The sequence below is a fragment of the Dipodomys merriami genome, unplaced genomic scaffold, assembly GCF_024711535.1.
Source record: "Dipodomys merriami isolate MVZ:Mamm:240054 unplaced genomic scaffold, mDipMer1.0.p SCAF_5, whole genome shotgun sequence".
NCBI classification, from domain to species: domain Eukaryota; kingdom Metazoa; phylum Chordata; class Mammalia; order Rodentia; family Heteromyidae; genus Dipodomys; species Dipodomys merriami.
The window spans coordinates 21868926-21882377 of NW_027206068.1; the positions used below are offsets into that span (position 1 = coordinate 21868926).

Genomic DNA, 13452 nt, shown 5'->3' on the forward strand with positions numbered 1-13452 from the left:
CCGCAGGTTCCCATCTGGTGGTCACTGTTATCTTCTGCCTTTCCTTCACTTGTCCCAGGAGTAGCCTAGACTTAGGACTTCCCAGAGTTCCCGGCCTGATATACAGATGTTGAAAAGGGAGCCAGATATAAGTAGAGTTGGCAGAGGGTTCAAGAAAAAGCTGTCCTCTCCAGGTTAATTTTTATGTATCAACTTTGCTAGATCCCCAGATAGCTAGTTAAGTATTATTTCTGGATATGTCTGTAAGAATGTTTCTGGAAGTAACTAACACATAAACCAGCAGACTGAATAATACAGAAGGGATTTGGAGAGTTGAGCTGGACCTCTTTCCTCTCCGGTCCTTGGTGCTTTGGGTTTTGAGCCTTTGAACCCTGAAACTCTGTGGCCAAGGTTCTCAGGTTTTCAGAATCAGACTGAATTCACCGCTGGCTTCCTTGGATCTCTAATTTGCAGATAGTATATTCTTAGCCTCCTGATTACTATAATATCTATCTACCTGTCTGTCTCTTTCTCTACATATGTGTGCACATAAATGTATATATGTGCTTCCATATACATATGTTCTGTGTATTATGTATGTTTGTATGTCTTCTATTGGTTCTATCTCTAGAGAACTTAATATAAATTCCTCAGTGGTTTACTAGTTAATTAAAAGTTGGTTTGATTCTGCCTGTTTGCCTAAGGCAAGAAAGGAGGGAAAGGCTGGGACCCATGTATTCATTCTTCTGGACATAGCAATTGGCTGAAAAAGGTGGAAAAATCTTTGGGATCTGGAGTAAAGATGACATGTTACTTGATCTGCTTTATCTGCTATTCTGAAGTTCTTTATTATGAGCAAGCATGGTTCCCTAAAACTGCTTATGGAGTATACATATACAAACTTAGATTTATAGGTTGAACATTGAATGCGGTCTCTTGATGTAGTAAAGAGACATGGTTATAAGAAGCTGTTGCTGGCTTAGCACACCACACTCTATGTACATGATTGAAAGTTGGTACTTTCAATCAGCATGGTTGTCAGAGAGGGGACACTCAGAAATTTGAGTTCAATGATTTAACCCATTATCTCTTTGTAATAACATTTCAATAAATAACTGAAATTTGGGGAGTCACTGAAACTTTGCATTCAGGACTCTCTCCAACCTTGCCTATCTTTTTTCCTGGTTGTTCCTGATATGTTTTCTTTATAATAAAACTGTAATCAAAAGCATAATGCTGTCCTAAGTTCTAGGAGCCATTCTAATGAATTAGTAAATTAAAAGAAATTATCAATAACAATCTCTGACTTTGTAGCCAGCCAATTAAAAGTTCAAGTAGCATAAGAACCCCCTAAACTTATGGCTCGTGTCTAAAGCAGGAGCAGAGCAGTCATGAAGGAGCTATGTTTTAAACCTATAGAGTCAGATGTTACCTCTCAATGAATAATTGGGTTGCAGTACAGCAACTGGTCTTGGACTCACTGGGTTATCAACAGAATGAACAATTGTCCAAGTTTTTTTTTTAAGGTTTTTATGATTTTTTTTTTTTTGTACTGGTCCTGGGACTTGAATTCTGGGCCTTGAGCTCAAAATCTCAGTCCCACACTCTACTACTTGAGCCACAACTCCACTTCTAGCACTATGGTGGTTAACTAGGGATAAGAGTCTCACAGAATTTCCTGCCTGGGTTAACACTGAACCATAATCCTTAGACATCAGCCTCTTACATAGCTGGGATTACAGGTATGAGCCACAGGTGCCCAGCGGTCTTTATAATTAACATTCAGAACTAAAAAGCCAAAAAACCGCCAAAGGTTTAAAGCTAATAAGTTAGTATTACTAATTTGTCCTACTGCCTTTTCATTGGTTTGTATGTATGGTCTTATCAGCCAATTTTAAAGGACCCCCACTATTAAACGTAAGTCTATTTTCAGCATTCTAGGAATTTATTGTTCTGCTGTACACACACACACACACACACACACACACACACACACACACAAAGCAATTCTAGCAAATTCTAGCAACTGTGGAGGCTGAGGACATGAGGCTGAAGCTGCATGATCTGAGGATCATGGTTTGAAGACAGCATGGGTAGGAGTCTGTGAGACTCTTCTATCGCCACTAAACTACAAAAATAAATAAATACAGAAAGAAAGAAAGAAAGAAAGAAAGAAAGAAAGAAAGAAAGAAAGAAAGAAAGAAAGAAAGAAAGAGAAAGAAAGAAAGAAAGAAAGAGAAAGAAAGAAAGAAAGAAAGAAAGAAAAGAAAAGAAAAGAAAAGAAAAGAAGAGCAGGAAGTGGAGCTGTGGCTCAAGTGGTAGAGCATTAGCCTGGAGCACAAAGCTCATGGATAGCACCCAGGCCCAGAGTGATTTAGTTCAGGAATTCAGCATCCTGGGTTCGATCCTTGGTACCAGAAAAGAAAAAGACAAAAACAAACAAACAAAAAAAAAACCCTCCCCTCCACCAAAGGAAAAAAGTCCAGCAGTATTGATACAGGAGAGGGACTCAGACTAATTTGTAAAATTTAATTTATATAACCAAGCTATGAATATTTTGATGAATTTTTCAGATAAAAAACAGTAAAATTTAAGGTTGCATAATGACAAACCTGTTTCCAAGGAATTCCTCATTGCAAAACATACAAATGCCATGGAAATGAGTATCATTTCGTTCTTGTTGCTGTTGTTCCAGAATTTCTTTCTGTAAAGTGAAACAGACTTATGACACTATCCTTCAAAATTCACAGTTAGTGCTTGAAAAAAATGTCATAGTCTGAAAGAGAGTGTACAGGAGTTGCTAATATTTCAAATTTCTATGTTCTCATCTTTGTATCAAAACTCCAAAACTGTTAAGTCCTGTAGACTGTTGCGGTTATTAAAGTTGTTATTATTATTCTTAAAACTGTTTAGTTTGTCATTAAGATCTGATCAATTTTCACTCAAACTCTTTCATACTGCCCTTCTCCGTATGCCCAATGCATTCACACTGAATCTAGTTTTTATTCAATTATGGGATTACTGTAAGTCTCCTCAAGAATCACCCACCTATTCCATAATTTCCATCTTGACTTTTTGCTGCTAGAAAAACTTTCACTAAGTATTGTCTTCAGCTATGATTACCTTGTCATGCTCAATTTAATTTTCTTGATTATGTCCTGCTTTAATCAGAAGGATTCGTATATTACCTTTCTATCAGGTCATTTAATTTCACTTTGCTTTTTCACTCTTAACAAATCTTTGCTTGTTCATTAAGACCCAATTTTATACTTGTTTCTGAATACAGCATAATAGTTAAGAGCCTACTGAAATACTGAGCAGGTCTGGATTTGAAATCTGACTCTCACCCATAGTTGATATTTTTACTTAATCTCACAATCCCATTTCCTCCATTTAAAGATAACAATACTATATTTTCTAGGCATGTTGGCAAACACCTTTAATCAAACATTTGAGAGACTGAGGCAAGAAGATTGCCAGTTTGAGGCCAGCCGGGGCTACACAGGAAAACTGTCTCAACAAACAAACAAAACATACAAAAATGACATGTCAGTGTACACTGTTGATAAAATTTGATCAGATAATTTATACAATGAGTTCAATAGCTGTACATGTGTCACCTCATGTTGCCTATAACCCATTATCCCCTTACTGTTGTTTTGTCTTTTGAAGGGAAAAGTCACTGAAGTTAAAAAAAAGTCCCTTTGTGGTTCTTATATTTTTCTCTAGCTTCTCTTACAACATGGAGCTCAAATTAGGCCCTCCATAAAACACTGCTCATTTATAAACATCTGGTAATATTAGTCTATTCAAGAAACACATGAAGACACTATTTTGGGGAAATCAATCTGGTGAATTTCTAGATTCTACCATGATAGAATAATGGATATCAAACTTACCCACCCTTCCACAATAAACTACTAAAAAACAAATTGCTTTATAGATTTTTTATCTGGTTTCAGATACCAGTTAACAGCATAGGTCTGTAATTCTTTTTTCTTTTTTTCTGTGGGTCATGGGGCTTTGAATTCAGGACCTGGATGCTGTCCCTTAGCTTTTTTGCTCAAGGCAAACACTCTATCACTTTGAGCCACAGAACTGTGTCTGGTTTTCTGGTAATTAATTGGAGATCAGAGTCTCACAGACTTTCCTGCCCACGCTGGCTTTGAACCATGATCCTGAGATCTCAGCCTCCTGAATAACTAGGATTACAGGCGTGAGCCACTGGCACCCAGCAAGTATGCAATTTTTAAAAGAAAAAGGAAACATCACTAATTTTCAGCTAGGATTTTCCAACTGCATTGTAAGGAAGTTGAACTCAAATAAGTCGCGACGAATTGGGCAGAGAGAAACAGAGATAGAGATGGAAAGAAGGAAGGAGGGAGTTGAGAATGATGATGTGTTTTGAATCTAAAGTACAAGGAGCTAGAAAGAAGAGAGCTAGAGCTAGAGCTAAAAATAAACAAACAACAGCTATTGGGATTCTTTTAATCTTATGCCCAATACAAGCTACACATTTACAAGGAAGAGTGAAGATTTTCTGGGGGCTGTGAAGCTTTAATGGAGATAATAGGGGTTGTAGCATTCAAATAAATTAGAATTCAGAAAAGGAGAATGGAAAACCCTAGATTCAATTCGGACACAAAGCAAATATAAAAGACCACTTTTTAGTTCATGAAGGTTAGGATTTTATGTTGATACCAAATGGATACAGACAAAAGCAAGAAATAAAGAGTAAGGTTAACATATCAAGGCAATTAAAATTTTTAAAGTTTTTTTTACACTTAGGTAAATCATATATAAAACAAATTCATAGTAAAAGTCAAAGAAATGAAGTACCTAAAAAGGAAATCTGAATTTTTACATTGTTTTACTACAAATACCTCACCCATATTTGACATATTAAAGCATTACATTGACAACTTTGTTAACAGCAAACCCTTATATTCAGCAGACACAGCTCTTGATAATGAAATTAATATGACCTTATATAGCTGAGCATGGACTTCTCTGCCTTTTCTTGTTTTCAGCTTACAAGACTTCTCACTGGTTCATATATTTTCAATCTCATCATGGTAATATAACCCCAATTTATTCAAAGAAAATGTCTTACTAGCTTAGCATCTTCAGTTTGATTCAGCAAAAATATAGAGTTTGATGAGTCAATACCAGAGTGACACAAGGTCAACTAAGAGCCTTCTTTGGTCAAAATGAAGTTCTCCTAGTGGAACCTGAAATGCATGGCCAACATGTGCAGGCATGGGAAGTTATATATAACTGGTTATTCTTAGGAAGGCCTAATTTACATTACGGTAAATTAGAGGCAGCATGAGATAGACATTGTAATAAAGGAAGAAATTGCCTGGTCAGCCAGTGCAAAACCACACAACTCTCCCATTAGTTGGTTTTGCAGTTGCTCTTATGCAGTAATGACAAGTTACTAGAGGTTCTCAGCCAGTTTATCTGATTAGCTATCACCACGAACAGAGAAACAGTACACAAGTTATCCCTGATCCTATATGTGCTGTATAACCCTTGTAACTTGTATTAACTCCTTCAAGATCTTCTTTTTGTTCATTGCCTGCACTTTTTCATGCTGGCTTTTACCTCAAGTGATCCTCCTGCAATAGCATCCTAAGCAGCCAGAACTATAGGTGAGCACCACCATGCCTGGAACTGCCCAAATTCTTTGTTGTTGTTGTTGTTATATCTGTACAGGGGCTTGACCTCAGGTCTTCATACTCTCCTTAGCTTATTTTACTCAATGCTGGCACTCTATCACTTGAGCAACACCTCCACTTATAGCTTTTTGCTGGTTAATTAGAGATAAATATCTCAAATTTGTGGTCTGGGCTGGCTTCAAACAGCAGTCCTCAGATCTCAGCTTCTTAAGTAGCTAGAAATACACTCAGTGCTCAGCTCCAAACTTAAAAAAAATCCTTCTTAGACTTTAAGCCAGTTGTCACTTCATACCTGCATTAGAATGTTCTCATTTTTATATCATAAATGAAAACAAGGGCCCGAAAATTGTGAAAAATGGTATTCATCCTAGCTGGGTTCTCCATTCCATTTTTTCAAACTTCAACTTATATTCCGGTAGCTCTGGTGGTTGCAAGGTAAACACTTTGCCAATCCCTTCCTGAATACTTCTCCATTAACCTAGTCTATTGCTGCCAAACGCATCTAATCACTCTACTCCGGAAATAGTTCCTCAATAATGTTCAATATTGGCTTTTCAGAACATGAGAGCTAAAAGAGACTTCATGGACCTATCTACTGTCTCCCCAAAGCAATGGTGGTTTGTTTAAAGCTACAGAGCTATTTGGTGCGAAAGGTGGTGCTAATTTACTTTCTCATAAGGGACACATGGTAGCATACATCGATGCAAAACTTATAATAATGATCTTTCTCTTTAGATTCTCAACATGTAAGATCAGGAGCCAGGCACAGGACTCCAAAGAGGTTGGGCAGCACTAAAATTGTCCACAAAATGCCCACATAGAAGCTTCACTGCAATGAGTGAGCTATGAAGGAGTGTTTTGATTGAGGGTTTAGAACACATTAAAATACTAGAATTGACAATATATGCAAATAACACCTTGATTCAATCTAGATTCAAAGTAGAAGCAAAAAGTTCTACATAGAATTTTAGATCACAAAAAATTTAGTTTGGTACTTAAAGGGTTAAGTTTTACACACGATAGTTTCTAAGATACTTATGTCTTATCTTCAAAATTTAGATAATAACTTGTTTTCTATAATACAGAGTCCTTCAAAAGAACAAGTCCTACCACATTGTACTGTAATGCAAACATACACTACCTAGGGTTTAAAAGTTTTTCCTTTACATTGCTTTTCTACATAGTCCTGTGCTATAGGTAAAACAAGAATGCATACTATGTAAACTAGTGTCAATAGCAATTCAAAACAATTACTATTTCTAAACTATTGTTATTTCTTAACCTAATAAATGGCCTGCAGGAATTGTTTCATCTTTTGCCCATCTTTGTTTTCTACCCCTCTCACTCCAGGCTTAGTCCAAATGCTACATCTCTGTGCTGAGTAGGAAGAAATACCAATAGGAGCCAGGAACTATTATCCTGTTCCAGTGATTAACTAGTATTAAATGTGGCCCTGGGCAACTCTTTTCTAGAACTCAGTGTTCAGGCAAACCTAACAGTTTCAACTAATGGAAAATAGGCTCCTTTATGCTTTTTATATGCAATTTCTTATAGAACATTCAGAACAAATATATGACAGTTAAATTTATATCCTAGGTACAACAACATACATACTACAAATAACTCTGAACACTCTCCTGAAAGCCAAAATGTCCTTCTCAAAGGAGAAGGATTTATAAAACACTTCATCCTCCTTTACTGAAATAAGGCTGGTACTTATTATATGATTTATATTTCATATATAATGTAAAGTGGAAAGCTTCCTATAGCAGTAGGTATTTGTTTAAATAAAGATAGCAGTCTACTGTGAAGATAATAAAAATAAGTTTATTGTAATAAAGATGACAGTTTATTGTATATACAAACTATTCTAAGAAATAAATTTATTATTATGATTTTAAAAGTCCTAAGTCATAAATGACAATTGTTAGCAATATGCAGAGATATACAAAGATTTAAAAAAAACATTGCTATGGGGTAATAACTCAGGGGACAGGCTTTTTACTTAAAAAAAATCATTTTAGGGACAAGCATGTTGGTTCACATCTGCAATCTCAGTTATGTGGAAGGGAAAAATAGGAAGATAGAAGTTTAAAGCTATCTTTAGTCAAACAGTAAGAATGTTCTCAAAAATAACTGAGTATCGTGGTACATGACTGTAATCCCAGCTACTCGGAAGTAGTGGTAAGAAAATGCAACTCTATTACATAAATAATAAGAGCTGGGTGAGTGGCTTAAGTGTTAAGAGTACCTCCCTAACAAGTAAGAGGCCCTAAATTCAAACCCTAGTACCACTAACACCAAAATGCAAAACAAAACAAAATACCCCCCCAAAAGAAATGAGAATAAAATGGGTAGGATGGGTACATAAATGGAAAAAAAGATACACACATCTCTCTCTCCCTCTCTCTCTCTCACCTAATGATAGATCTCAAATTTGGTTCTCATCATTTTTTCTTAGAAAAGGGGAACAGACCAATAAGGGGGTTGGGGTTTGTGTACTAGAGAATTAGGCTGACAGTCTCCTGTTCCTAGGAGGTAGCTTAAAAACTTTCAGAAAATCCTGAGTGATTGGAGTGGCTCTTACTCACGTGGCAACTAAGTTATTGTTAAAGAGATAACTCAGGTCAGGGCATGGCCAAGCCAGAAACATTGACTCTGTGGTTAGTGGGATGGGAGTTTGAATCACACAGCAGCCTGACCTCTGGGTTGATTTAATCCATCAGGCCTACTCAATGATGCCTCAGTAAAAACTCTGGAAAGTAAACTCTTGTAAGAATTCCCTGTTGCCATTAGAAGAGTCAGACACTGACATGCTGGGAGGGTAACACATCCCAAGAGACAATGAATCCCAAACCTCATCCTGTGTCTCTCTGGTTCATTCTGATTTGTATCCTATTGTTCTAATGGCACTGTAATCCTAAATACCGTTTTTTGGTTTTTTGGTGAGTTCTGGGACTGCTGGAGCAAACTATGAAACTTGAGGTCTTAGTGTGAATGTCTCAATTGCAGCCAACTGGTTTGAAAGCCACCACAAACATCTGTGTCTGAAATAAGGGCAGTTTTGTGGAACACTGACCTAACTCCGGGTAATGAATGTCAGAAGTTGTTGTTGATTTATAGTAAGTATACATACATATATACATATGGATGTGATATGTATCATATATTATGTATAATACGTTACAGACAATATGTATCATACATTATACAATCGGAAAGACATTTCAAATAGATTCAGCAACACAGGGTTGTTTTTCATACAGATTCTCAAAGCAAATGAATCCTTATGCCAAAGCCCATTTGAAAATCCAGTGTAAACAAGTCAGGGGTTCTGGGCAAGGCCTGTCATAATGTGCTACACATACTTGCTCTCTTGACTGAACACTGAGAGTTTAAGACTATTTCCAAAAATTATATGCACCCTGAAGGTTTCTTGTCTGAACAAGGGGTTTTGAAGTGCTGGCTGGTTATGTTTGGGTTGAGAGAACAATACTTCCCAAATACTGAACAATGTGACTTTAGAGGATATTGAAAGGTCTTCAAGGCAGATTTAGAATCAAAGTCCTCTTTACCTTGTCTTGATTCTTCCCTCCCATTCAGAGATAAACACTCAACACTATTTCAGTTCCATAGAGAAGCATTTATGATGCACTGTTCTAAGGCCCAACAATGTCCTAGGCCACTGCATGTTCTCCAAGCCTCTGAGTTCCCTCACTTCCAAATGGATCACTCTTCCCCAAGAAGATGCTTACCTTCTTCTACCTCTCTTCCCCCTGCCCACCATAGAACAAAGGGTATATAAGCTTCTAAATCATTTGGCTAATGAATAATCATACTCATGTGATTCTCCTCATTGGGCTGTGATTGATCCCCCTTTACAGGTTAAGGAAATTTGTTATTTCTCTTATTTAGCCACTAGTTTATTCCAATGAACTTTCTGAGAGTAGAAGGGCAATTTCCCTCTTCCTTTACAGCTGTAATCTTGATTGGTCCTTCCTCTAGTTAGGTACCTGAAATGTTGCCCTTCAGAAGTTCATTTGGAGACATATGGGGAGACATTCATTATAAAAAGTACATATATATATATTTTTTGTCAGCACAGGGACTGAACTCTGGGCCTGGGCACTGTCCTTCAGCTCTTCAGCTCAAGGCTAATGCCTTGAGCCACTTGAGCCACTGTGCCACTTCTGGCTTTTTTCTGCTTACATGGTGCTGAGGAATTGAACCTAGGGTCTCATGCATGTGAGGCAAGCACTCTACCACTAAGCCAACTTCCCAGCCCAACAGTACATACTTTTGGTGGGGTTCAGACAGGCTATAGCCAGCGATGGCCCCATGGGCTTTGACAAAGCAGTAGAAGTAGCCAGTTCTGTGTTATCTGTCTTGCCCTCTTGTTGCCTAAAGCAGATAATCTTCATATGAGAGGTACTCTAGATACCTGGTGAAAAGGAACATCTTTATCTCTGAAGATGAAGGGACACAGAGAAGAATCTGAACAAAAGGTCTTGCCAAGTGCCCACTAGTTTACAACCACCAGATCATACTGTTTTTGTCTAATATTTCTATCCAACATTCTTGCAGGAAAGAGCCATCAGTGCTCAGCATTGAGGAGATTTCTTAAAGGTTGAATTCCTTGTGGTGCTAGACACAAGGAATTCAACTCTTATGCAGGTTTCCTCAGGAAAAATAAAAAAGAAAACAAATCTGAATAGGACAAAGAGATATAAATACGAATCCTGCAATAGTAAATACACATGAAGTCCAGCTGGCTTCCTGGGAAGCTGTGAACTGTTTAAAGGGAAGGTCTGCTGTTGCTGGGGTATAGGGCAAGAATGTGGAAAATCATATATTATTCCTAAAATTTTCATCTAAATGATATGTGAAGGTGTATAGTACTGCTCTGTGGTGTAAGAATTAAATGTCAGGGGTGAGATGTAGCTCAGTGGCAAAATGCTTGCCTAGCAAGGGCAATGTCCTGGGTTAGACCCAAGTACCAAAAAAGAAAAGACAAAAAAAATAGTTAGAATTAAATGTCAAGTATATTTTGTAATAATTTTTTTTCATAGGACAGTCAAAAAAATTATAGGCATCTTTGTGGGTTAAATAATTCAGATATTCAGAAATTGAAGTATTTACAATTTGTAAAAATGAAGGTCCCTTTCCCTTTTCTTTTTTTGGTAGTAGTGGAGATTGAATTCAGGCCTTGGGCTTGCTAGGCTGGTGCTCTACTTCTGAGTCACATCTCCAGCCCTATTTTTTTTTTTTTAAATTTCACTGGTCATTGAGATAAGGTCTCATTTCCTGTCAAGGTAGGCACTTGGACCACCTGTTTTACAATTTTCTTTTTTTTTCTTTTTTTCTTTTTTTAAATTTAATTTAATTTTATTTGTGAACATACTGTACAGAGGGGTTACAATTACATGGGCAGGATAATGCATACATTTCTTACCAAGCATTGCAGCCTCCTCCTTTGTTTACCCTTCACATCCCTTCCCAGCCTCCCCCTCCCCCCCAATCCCAATCCTTCTCCTTCCCCTCCTTCCCACCCCTCCCCCCCCCCCCCCCCCCCCCGCACCGACGTTGTAAAGCTCGTTTTGGACATGACAACTTATACTTCTCATTGTTGCAACAGGTCCACCTGTATCCTTAAACAACTGGTTTTTCCCCATCTCCTCCACAAGTTATACTGACATCAAATATAGTGAAAGCAGGGGTTATACTGTGGGGGAGGGACATACAAAGCTACAAAGAGATAATCTTATAAATGCGTTAGAAACACATGCATGAAAGAAAAAAACATTAAAATACATATCTAAGGGTTCATTTTCCTGACATCACATTATCTGACCTTTTCCGCTTGACTCATACATCTACTAGATATTACAAATAAGGGAAACCATGGGACCTATGTTTCTTTGGGCCTGGCTTACTTCACTTAATATAATTTTTTCCAAGTTTTTCCATTTCCTAACAAATGTGGCAATGTCATTCTTTCTGATGGAGGCATAGAATTCCATTGTGTATATATACCACATTTTCTTGATCCATTCATCTGCTGAGGGGCATCTGGGTTGGTTCCTGTTTTACAATTTTCTATATGCTGGGATGACACACGTGTATCACCATATCCACTTTCCCTCTATTGAAATGTAGTTCCATGCACTTTTCTGCCTGGGCTAACCTGGAACTGTGATCCTCCCAATCTCAGCCTTCCACACAGCTTAGGATGATAAGGACACACCACAGTACCCAGATGTGGGTTGAGGTCTTACAAACTTATCTGCTGAGATGGCTTCAAACTGTTATTTTCCAATTCTCAGTCCCCCAAACAGGTTAAGATTATAGGATTGAGCTGCTGGTGCCCCAAAGAGAAATTTCTTAACTGGATGCTATTATACTCTCCTACAACCAGGAAATTTGATCTGACTAATATCTTATCTTTTTAAAAGACATCAGTACCTCCTACCCTTTCTGAAACTGCATCAACTGGAAGGCATCAACCATCTGCTTGGTACAAAGGATTTAAAAACACCCAACTATTTCTTATTGGCATAGCTTTTAATGAGTGCAGAAGAGATAGATTACCCAGGACATTTTAAATTAACTAGATTCAGGTGTGGTGGATTATGTTTGTAATCTTATCACTTGGGATGTGGAGTCAGGACAAGTATACCTCTGAGGCCAGCCTGGGCTATATAGGAATACTCTCTCTCAATAATTCCTGCTCACCTCAAGAAAAGTACACCAGAATAAGACATGAATTTAGCTGCTGACATGGAACAGAGCAACACAATGAAATGCATAGTCAAAGACAAATAATTACACTTGGACATGATTAATTAAACAGCTCTGAACACTCACACAGTGAAAACAAAGGAGGATATTCTTAGGAGAGGATCATGAGGGCTCAATAGCTATGGGCATATAATCATATCAAATGATGCTTATGGAAATGAAAACAAGAGGCTTTTATTGTACTGTTTGTAGTTCTTTTTTCCCCCTTTGGTTTATTTCCTTTTGTCAGTGTTTTTGATTTCTGTATCCTTTGTCTTGTATTTAAGCTTATCTGATTTGGGGAGGGGATGGGGAAACACAGAAATGATGGGACAAAGAGTGAACTAATTCTTCAGTGATGCTCACTAGACACTATGTTGGAAACGAACTATACATTTGGGGGAGTAAGGGTGGTAGGAGAAAAACTGGGAAAAAATGAGGGAGGGGGTGACAGTGTTCCCAAAGACATGTACTCATGACCTGATTTATATAGCTGTAAGCCCTCTGCACATCACCTCTACAATAAAAATGTTTAACTGTAGAACAAAAAGAAAAATTCAAGAGCTAAACAGAAGAGGAACTAGAAAAGCCAACTTTCTATTTTTATTAAAGATAGCAGATAATGCAGCTTAATATGAAGACTTAATATGACTTGAGGGCTAAGAGAGATTGCAAAATATTCATTTTTTGGAGTAAAGATAAAAGAGAACTATCAGTGTGGCAAGTCCCAGATGGTATTACCTACATGAGGAAATATTTCAGCATAAACTTAGGGCCATAGTCCTGTGTTCCTCAAAACACAGAGGGAGCTCTAAAAATATATTCTTTTTAAGTTTTAAAAGAAAACAGAAGCAGCTTAGGTCTAGGGGAATAATAAATTTTACCCACTACTGGCCTAGTATAATAAAAAAAAGAGATCATTATTTATTTCCAAATATATTTAAGTCCTATTTAGTGATTTCTATTAATTCTAGCAAATGTCAACTTAGAGATATCATTTAAGATAGCATATTAA

At 37.3% G+C, this 13452-nt stretch overlaps 1 protein-coding gene across 1 annotated transcript in view; it reads right to left on the reverse strand.

Annotated features, from left to right (window-relative positions):
* Positions 1–13452, reverse strand: part of Znf277 (zinc finger protein 277) — a 101558-nt gene that overhangs the window by 23382 nt on the left and 64724 nt on the right. The window contains exon 5 of the mRNA XM_069996179.1: positions 2592–2683. Coding sequence (XP_069852280.1) covers positions 2592–2683 — 92 coding nt within the window. The remainder of the gene's footprint in view (positions 1–2591; positions 2684–13452) is intronic.